At 40.8% G+C, this 10,222-nt stretch overlaps 1 protein-coding gene across 1 annotated transcript; it reads left to right on the forward strand.

Annotated features, from left to right (window-relative positions):
* The first annotated feature begins 6,000 nt into the window (after positions 1 to 6,000).
* Positions 6,001 to 9,970, forward strand: LOC109040136 (cuticle protein 19). Its single transcript, XM_019055950.2, has 2 exons — positions 6,001 to 6,158; positions 9,359 to 9,970. The coding sequence occupies exons 1-2, from the start codon at positions 6,147 to 6,149 to the stop codon at positions 9,881 to 9,883; spliced, it is 537 nt and encodes a 178-aa protein (XP_018911495.2). The 5' UTR covers positions 6,001 to 6,146; the 3' UTR covers positions 9,884 to 9,970.
* Positions 9,971 to 10,222: the final 252 nt, after the last annotated feature.

The raw sequence follows: 10,222 nt of genomic DNA on the forward strand, positions 1-10,222 counted from the left end.
TTTTGCCACCCTGGCCTAATATTACATTTCCTCCTTAAATTTGGCCATCTAAACCCCCAAGTGCTGCACACTTGGCAACGTTGCATTTCTGCCAATCTGGCGAGTCATCCTCAGGAGATTGTTTCCGATCTCCAAAACTTAACATTTGCTCGAAAATCAGCCGCCACTTACGTCCCAGCCCAAATATAACCCGAGCCCATCAATTTCGGTTTGTCCAGGCCCCATGCCGAGCTTTTAAGCACATTTTTCTTATCCGAACCGGTTTCACAACTTGTCACCATTATGTCACCAGTGCTTCAGTTTCTGATTCAATCACCCTCGACTTGTTTAACAGTCGATGAACTTAATGAGTCTGACGTCACAAACAAGTGGGGTATCTTCTAATCAACCATTGGATCTTTTATCTATTTCTTCTTTTTTCCTCTTGAGATACTGACTAAGAAGCAAAAGGAACATAGGAACAAAAAGTATAAGGAACATGCTCATAAATAGCTTTGTGCACAGAAAACTGACTAAAAAAAAGGAGAAAACTTGAAACCTACCAAAATAATGATAATAATTTTCAGTATAAAAAAGAGGCGTGTTGAAGATGCACATTTAGCTTCGTCTAAGAAACCAAATTCAACTCCACGGTAGGCATTACTGCGTCCAAGAATAAAAATCGCCTGCAATATTGTGAGTATGCTACCTATCGACGCTCTTGTATTTAGTGGTTGTTATGTCACTCAAAATTCAACAAATACACTTAATTACGTCACTTATCATGACTGTTCTGTAAAAAGAACGCGTCATTAAAATATGATGGACATTACACAAGGAGGAGAAAAGCACGTATGCTTTCGAAAGATAAGGAGGGACTTAATAATCCTCAACATTTTTTGAAAATCAAAATTTGCACAAAATTTTAAGTAATTTAAAAGAGCCTTTCGTGAGCCACTGGTTATTGCAGATAGTTTCATAAACATGCGGATTTTTGTGAATTTCACCAAATTATCAATTACCTATGCATTTTTTTAGCCGACTCTCGTGACAATTAACCGAATATATATCTGTCTTAGGAAGTCCGATGGAGAAAAATGAAATTATAATCCGTTATTTCTTCTGTGACATTTGGGCGGTTATAACATTATAACAACCGCACTTTTAAACTCGTCCCCCAAGACTCAAGTGGTTCTTTCAGGATTCAGGAAACAAATAAATGCACAAATATTGACACGGTATGCAGTGTGAAAACCTTGAAAAAAATAGGAGTGGCGGTAATTAAGGAAACTCTAAGTGCATAGTAGATGTTTGACAAATGTGTATCGACCATCATGGTTGATGGTCGATACGTCCACATAAAGTTGATTGATAAGTTTTCTCGTTAAATCTTCCAAGGAGTCACATCGTTAGACTCAATAATATCGCTTAATAATTGACTGCTAACGGAGTTGGAGTTGTATTCTGACTAATTTGCAGCGCTCCCAGCCCATGGCCGTCAAAAGTTCCGGAATTCGGAACTTTTTTTTTTTCAATTTCTCTCATTCCATGACCGTAAAACGTCCCGGGATTCTGTTTAGATTTTTTCAAAAGCCCCGAGAAAGTTCCGAAGATTGCCAAAGATCCGGGACCTCTCAAGAATTTCAAAAGTTCCGAGAAAAATTCAGGAAAGCAGGGCCGGATTTACCTACTTGCCGCCCATGGGCCGCCTGTATTTTTCCGTCCCCTTCTCATTCGTTTTGAAACATCAATGGATCGTACTCGACAGTGGTTCGATGTATCGTTTGGTTCAAAACAATACATACACAACATAACCTCAAACAAAAATTTTAGGATCTAATTCGGAAAAGCTGAAAATGATAAAATTCCTAACAATTTCACTTTTCATTGTCATTTGGTACTCGAGAGAATAAAAATTCGATCACATAACACCCGTTACCTTAGATTTCTAAATTGACTTTTGAGGCTGTGGTTACATATTGAACAAATCGATATCAATATAATCTCTCCTGTGTGATCTGTCGAATACGATCTATAAAAACCATCAAGTGAACGTGCCGGTGGAGGAGGAGTGTATGAGACGCGTTTACTCGTGTTGGGCACATTTTTTGTGAAAGCCCTGTCAACAGTAACACAAGTTCAGTTCCGTAAATCCATCCCTGTTTAAACAAGGCCTTCCATTTATAAAAAACGAACGAAAAAATTATAAAAGAACAAACATAAATGTGGTTAATAATTTTAACTTCCTCCGCTGCCCGACCGCACTGTGTTGGCGCAATGCGTGAAGTATTCATGCAGTCTTGTAGGCGCTATGAGTTTCGAGCCAACTGCTGCTGACCGCAGAGTTTTTGACGCAATGAGTGAAGTATTCATGCAGTCTTGTAGGCGCTATGCGTTTCATGCCGACTGCTGCTGACCGCAGTGCGTTTGACGCAATGCGTGAAGTATTCATGCAGTCTTGTTGGCGCTTTGCGTTTCATGCCTACCGCCGCGCCGCTCCGGTCAAATTGCGTTTTTGGTTTCTCTCTTAACTCGACTCGAAAAGTGTTGTCTCTTGTATCACCGAAAGACGAGAAAATTAGAAGTTACTATACTTTTACTCTCAGGAAATGAGAGATTTTGTCGCCTTTTCTCGTTTGTAATTTATTTACTGAATCCAACTTGTTTCTCTCTTTTTTTGAGACCTACATTCAAAAAGATTGCAAAATTTGCCGCCCCCTACATTATGCCGCCATGGGCCGCGGCCCATGTGGCCACCCCCTTAATCCGGCCCTGCAGGAAAGTCTCAAAAGTGTCAGAATTCGGAATTAGTTCCTGGAAATGGGAGCACTGCAGTGGCGTGGCGTGGAGGATCGATTATCGATTTATCGCCATTTGAAGCTATGGTAAAGAATCGATTGCTAAGGTGTTCGCTGCGAACGCCCTGACAATCGATCTTTTTTCATAGGTTTGAATGGCGAATCAATCGATATATCGCAAAGCACGCCACGCCACTGGAGCACTGCTAATTTGTACTGCTCCAACAAGTTATGATACAACACCAATAAGTTTGCTGCACAGGTACAGTGTCAATAAGTTTGTAAACCTATGCTGAAAGATGGACGAAAGGTAGCAATTACTGTTCATCCAAAATTCATCACAAAACCCTAATTTGAGTGTTGAAGGGGTCGAGTAATGCGTCACGTAATTTTTTTTTTTTTTTTTTTTGGGGGGGGGGAGGTGTAGACCTGCGTTACAAAAACGTTGTAAAGAGAAAAGGGGAGTAAAAATCCCATTACCAGGGTTACGAATGTCATGAACGGCCCCCACGTTTTCAGAGGAGCGCGCTGAAGTATAGTTTCCTACGTCATAGAACGCATGGGGCATCGCGTCAGCGTTCCCGGAAAAGATCTTTTTTTCTGCAACTCACGATGACTGCCTGGAAAGCGCGACTCTTGCAGAGCGCGATAGCGCCGCGATCAATAGGATATATTTATGCTGAAAGGAAGGAAGGTGCACAGGGTTTGTGTGCAACATAGTTCCTTTTAGCATAAAATACGTCCAATACAGTGACCTCGCAACTCGGAACTCCAATTTTTCATCGGAAAAGTCGATTAACATAGGTAATTTTTCTGAAGCCGACTGTTTGCTCTGATGGAGTGATAATTAGACGTGTGGATGCGAGCCGTAATGTGTTTCTGGGCGACTTACGACAACGATACGTCTGTTGAGAAAACTTAATTGGACTACATTTTGCATGAAGGAACTACTGCCTCTGATTCATCAATAGAAGCACTCACCTGCACATAAAAGCCTATGACACTTACTTTGTTTGTAGAATAAGCCAGAAAATATAGTTCCTTATTGAACTATATTGACGGCGTTCGTCCGCAACCACATAATATCTCGTTTGCGGAGTTTGAAAATCTCCGCCTCTTTATCACTGGAAAAAAAACTCATTGGATCTAGAGTCCAGACTCTTGAAAACATTGACAAGAAAAAGGACTCTTGATTCAATCAGATTTAAGCTTAAATCAAAAGGAAATCCTCTCAAATTAAGAGGCTTGGTTCTTGATTTAAGCTTAAATCTCATCGAATCAAGAGAATTTTTTTTTGTTGATGTTTTTAAGAGTCTGGACTCTAGATCCAATGTCTTTTTTTTTCCAGTGTGTATAATTTCTATTGTCACAGCGATATGATGGAGCTCAAGGTGATATTCTCCGTCGTATTTCTTTTTCTGCTTAGTTCTTACCCCAAACGAGACTTAGCACATCAAAGTATAGCAAACCACGACTGGTGATATGATGTACTTACCAATCAAATTTTTAAAATTTAGTCTAAGAACTATTTTAAATTTTCGCGCTTGAGTAAACTATACGAGCGTCTCCGGTTTCCAAAATTCAGCAAGCCCAATTTCACACCGAATAGCACCAGGATCGGTTCAAATTAGAGGTGGCAAAGAGGAAGAGAGGGTCTCTACGCCCCCCTCTTTGGTCTCTTTCGAGAGTGAGATCAATTTAACAAGTAAAGAGCAAAAGGGCTAACTTCTTCACTCCGTAGCAAACTCGGGCTTGCGACCTATCGCTAATCGAAATGAATAGATTCATCGCAAATTTTTCGATCCTTCGACTCTGTATGTACGAAGCACATTCGATGTAAGAAATGAATCGAATTCCGACTCGTGGTCCGTATCGCACTGCATGGTTGTGACATCGCCCGAAGAAAGCGTGTTTTTGGATGATAGTTCATGGGAGGTGCACATGATCAGCAGGAAACCGGCAATGGTGGAGTTAAGTGATTAAGGCTACGAAATATACGATGAGCGTTCGGCAATTCATTTTGTGGGCATAATTAAAATGAACCTATTAGCTTTGCGGGGGCACCGAATTCGGGCAGGCCCGAACCTAGGATGTTTCGCTCCTGCCGCACAGTGGATCAAATTTAGCGCACGCGCAATTGAAATACAACATTTTTTCATTTCAAGTAAGCAGATGATAAAATCATGCAGAGCTCGCAATATTTGGGGAATACCAAAAATTAAAATCCGAGTCACATCATGAACTCTAATAAGTATCAGTGCAAGACTGAGACTGTGGAAGTCTCCACTCATTTCGCCACAATGGCGTTTAAAACATAGACACCTCCATTTCTACCAATAATGCAGACGTCTGTGAGCTTTGTCTGGTCGCGCACCGTCCGCTGACTTTTTCCTAACCTGGCGTTAAAGTCTTTACTCACCCTCACACAATCTGGCATGCAATACGCCTTCATTTCTATAAAATGCAATGCGGATGTCCATTAAGCTCGAATAGATGCATGTATCCCGTCGTGTACTATCCGCTGACTTTTTCCTAACCTGGCAGTAAATTCACTTCGTAACCCGTGTTCCTACTTTTACAGTAGACTCCCCAGCTCTAAAGGGGGCTCGGTGAGATTTTCCTAGCGCTATAAAAGGGTTTGGGTGGTTCCCCGGAAACTTTTAAAAATTGAGTCTTCTTAGGAGCAATTGAGCTATTCTTATCAACTAATTGATCGATTCATTTCAAACGTGAAAGATATCACCCCTACGCAATCCCCCATTTACCACCTACATAGCCCCCTATTTACCCCCTGCACCCTCCTATTTCTCGGAAAGAGATTAGTACATTTCGATTAGTTACGTTTGTCACAGAAATGGTAAAATACGATGGGATGCTGGGATTGTGCCTTCATGTTCGTAGTAATTTCGGAGTGTACGAGTCTCCAGAGGACGAGCTGCGCGTCTGCGTGTGCGGCAGACGCTATAGGAAAAGGGCGAAGAGCGGGGAAGTATTGCAGGAGAGGCGCTGTTGTGTAAAGTCCAAGCGCCAAAATTGACGTATTAGGTTAAAACCATGAGGCGGAGATGTGCCCGTAATGGTAATGGAAATGCATTTGCAGGGGACGCCTCCCGTGCAATTATCTCAAAGACCCTCCTTGGCCTCTGGTGGTGACGTCCTCGCGGCTCACTCCCGCGTTTGCTCCCGTTCGAGGTCTTCTTCTTCGCCCATTATTCTTCTTTTTCTATTATTTACGCAGCCGAGGGTGGGGGTGTGCCGCCCCAGTATATATACCAACTCGTGTCATTCTTCGGCCTTATTGTTCGTCCATTTTTACGCACTTGTAAAGTTCTTCGTACTTTAGCTCTCGAACCCAGGTTTACTTACAAAATGGCCATCAAGGTAAGCCTCGAACGTGTGTTCCTCCCAGTTGAACTACATTTTGCGATAAGGAACTAATATTCGGGCTCATTTTAGAAAAAAACCCAAGTGGTCTTAGTGCTTCCTTGCCTTCGCCTCCTTCCGCTACTCCTCGTTCCTCTTCTTCTTAATTTTCTTCGTTTTCCTCCTCTTAGTTTTCCTCGTTGTTTTCATTTTCTTCTTATTCCTCTTCATTGTTCTGTGTTTTCCTCTTCTTGTCTTTCGTGTCTCTCCTTTTCCATCTCTTCTTTTTCCTCCTCTTCTTCCTCCTCTTATTTTTCCTCGTTTTTCTCATTTTCTTCTTATTCCTTATTATTGTTCGCTTCCTTTCTCCTCTTGTATTTCCTATTTTCCCTCTTTATCCTCTTCTTCTTCTTCCTCTTGTTGATTGTTTTCCTCTGAATGAGTCAGAAATGATATTTCCATGTTTCAATCGGCAGTCCAATTCATCCCTCTCCTAATAATCGTGGTTTTTCGGTGAGTTTTTGTGTTGTGTCCTCCGCTTTTCGTAATTTCCACGAATCTGAGTTTTTGAGTTTCGGAGTGCTCCGCTATTTCTGGAAAGTGTGATTTAAGTGGACGGTGACTAACGCTCGGACGGTTCAAAGCACTCCTCAAGACGCAAGGATTAAAGTTCTCGACACTTTAATGCGAGGTCATGGACCAAGTGAGCCTCAAGTGAATGTCCCATCGAACCGATTAAAAAATGCATCTGAGTGCGTTAATTGTCTTACGAATACCACTTAATCTACGTTGTTATTTAAAATATCACGCGAATATGATGCGGAAAATTTACACTGGGCCTCCCATTTGAATTGAGTTGCTGGACTTGCTGATATTTTCGGCGCTTTTTCATTGATTCCTCGAAATTAATCGTTCGAAATTATGGAATCAACGTCTCTGACCTTCTCATCGGTATTTGTCACGGCTCTTTTTTCTTCTTTGCCCGTCTTTACTTATGACGTTTTGTTCAACCTAGACCCAACTAATGCGATCGCTGCTGGTGTGTCATTAAAGTGAATATACGTTCATTGTAAGTAGCCGAGACTTTGGTGAGAAATTTGTAGGGCAAATAAATTTATCGGATTTTTTAGATAAATTGTCACAAGTTCTGAGCTAATTTTCGTTGGAAATTCTTCAGGAGGCGCGCGATGTGCATTCTTCGGTGAGTCGTTCGGCTCTTTATGACCAGTAATTCTCGTGAGTTATTTTAAAGAGAGGGGACCCTCCATTCGAACCTTGCGTTTAAGTCACTGATCCTTCACTAGTTTAACAATGTATGACACTGCAAATACTTTATAGGCTGTGGCATCCCGGGAATTTCAAGCGGCAGTACATAGTTTTATTTTTTTCATACAAGGTATCGTGGCAGAAAGAACATTTAAGTTAAAATCTCGATCGAGTTTTAAATTTTTATCTAGATTTCTGTATGGAACAGATGAGCTGTAAAGGTCTTTGGCATTTTCAGACTTGTATATCAACATCACATTACGCGCTATATGTTGAGCTAGGTCACCTCGAATTGCTTATTTTTTGAACTACTATCTATGCCTCATGAATTTTTGTGGAATCAATTGAAAATAGAACCGATAATTTTTTTTTGTAAATTTGTCATTTCATGAAACTGAAACTGCCAGTGAGATGACTTTAATTTTTCCTGTTTCAATTTGTGTAGATATCATTTCACACAATCACTATCGGTCGAATGCATTGATCACCACGTGTGTAATGCGAATATCTTGCTTCTTGCCTTTTTGTACGTGCACATATGGTTGGTTTTAATGTATAAAAACTTTGAGAAATCCAAACTTTTATCATCATCGAAATTTCCCGAAGATAGTTATGCCCTTATCAAAAGTATCAGTTCATTAGCTATTTTTTATTTTATTTTAAAGAAATCCAAAATGCATTTCTTTGAAAACTATTCTACTTAGGCTGGGAAAAAACCGTGACTCAGAATAAGAAGCGTTTTTTATCCCCCCCCCCCCCTAAAACATATAATTGTTGCAAATTTATTTTCGCTCTCAGGGTTTGCGTTTGTAACGCTCGCTTGAAAAGTTTTGAATAATATCCGCGTATATACATTTTGTTTTCCAATTTTGAATCCCTTGGTTATTCTGACTTTTTTGAAAATATGCTGAATTTATTTGAATTCTCTTAAATTTTACATCATCCGTGCTTCCATCTGCAGTAGTACGAAAAATCTATTTTCATTCTTTTTGCACTGCTGATGTTCAAGAAATCAAATAGATTCATCCGCCTTTGGCTCTACTTTCTCACATACAAATCAGTACATAAAGGTGTCTTGAGAGGAAGCTTTGCCTTTTCAGGCATCTTTGGTGGCCTGTAAATGTCCGTAAATTTCTCAACGTTTTGAAAGCCTCAGAGCAACTTTTAGAAGTCTTTGAAAAGCCTTGGTTTCACGTGTTGAAAGTCCCATTAAAGTTTTGGACTTTGATTTTGAAATTTTATTTTAGACTCTAAATTGCTTTAAAAATGTTATTTTTCAAAAACAAAATCCCACAATTTCCCTTCGAAACGGGAGGTTCAGCATGCTGGAAAATATGATAACTTCAGTGAAGATAGTGTCAGTAAAGTAATTAACTTGTGTTCATCGAACTAAATAACTATAGTTAGCCTAACTGTATCAGACGTCGCCTGAGTTCCTCTCATGTTTTATTTTTTCAACAGAAATTTAATCAGAATCCTGACTTTAAAATTTTACGAGAATATCCTTTACTGGAAAAAAAAACTCATTGGATCTAGAGTCCAAACTCTTAAAAACATCGACAAGAAAAAATACTCTCGATTTAATCGGATTTTTGCCTGAAGCAAGAACCAAGCCTCTTAATTTGAGCTTTTGATTTAAGCTTAAATCTGATTGAATCAAGAGTATTTTTTCTTGTAAATGTTTTCAAGAGTCTGGACTCTAGATCCAATGTGTTTTCTTTTCAGGTATTCATAATCTTTGTGAAATCCGCAAAACTTTTCAAGGTGATATATTGGTTCGTTGTTCAAAAAATAAAACTCTAGACGAACCTAGACAGCCAGGAATACTGTTCGGCTGATTTTCATTAACTTAGTCGACAAATCCGTAGAAATTTAAATTAGATCTCTTAATTCCTGCTCTTTATCTTCATCGCTACTGTTGTTTAATCCTTTTTCGATCATTTCCTTTCAAGCTCCTACTTATTGCAACCGTGGTCGCTGTCGCCTCCGCCCAAGTGGTCTACCCCGGCTACTCCGGCTACCCAGGCGTGCTGCCCGCCTACCACCCTCCCGGCGCCTACCCGCCAGTAGCCCCCGTAGCCCCTGTCGCCCCAGTCGCCAAGGTGGACCCATACCACGACCCGAACCCCTCGTACAGCTTCGCCTACGATGTGAATGACGTCACGACGGGAGATTCGAAGAACCAACAGGAAACGCGGCAAGGAGATGTCGTCACTGGAAGCTACAGTCTCACCGAGCCTGACGGCAGCAGAAGGACAGTCGAGTACACGGCTGACCCGGTCAACGGATTCAACGCTGTAGTTCATAAAACGCCCGTCGGCGCCCCCATCGCCCCTGTTGGCGCCCCTGTCGCCCCTGTGGCGCCCAAGGTAGTCGCTCCCGTACCTGCACTCCCTGGTTACCCCTACGCCCCCAGGTACGTTGCCCCCGCGCCTTACGCCCCATACGCCCCCTACGCCCCACCTTACTATGGTTAGATAACGTAGTTTGTTAATTTTTTAGGTTAGTTTTTAAGTCTTGATACTCACCTTCGTGTACAAATATACGTGTCTTTTTGTTGAAAAGTGGTATTATCTTTATTTTTTCGTCTCTGATCAACGCTGACATCCAATTACATTCTTGTTTGAATTTTTCTAAACAGCATTCATTATTGTTTGTGTTTACAATTGATGCAAATTGTGATTTTATATTTCAGTAGGCTTCGTTTTTGGACAAAAATGACAAAAAAAGCTCTGATGAACAAATAATTCGCATGGTATTTTCATTTTTAAAGGTGTCAACGTATTCTGCTGAGTGATAATTATTTATACTCGAGG

This window comes from Bemisia tabaci, chromosome 2, assembly GCF_918797505.1.
Source record: "Bemisia tabaci chromosome 2, PGI_BMITA_v3".
NCBI classification, from domain to species: domain Eukaryota; kingdom Metazoa; phylum Arthropoda; class Insecta; order Hemiptera; family Aleyrodidae; genus Bemisia; species Bemisia tabaci.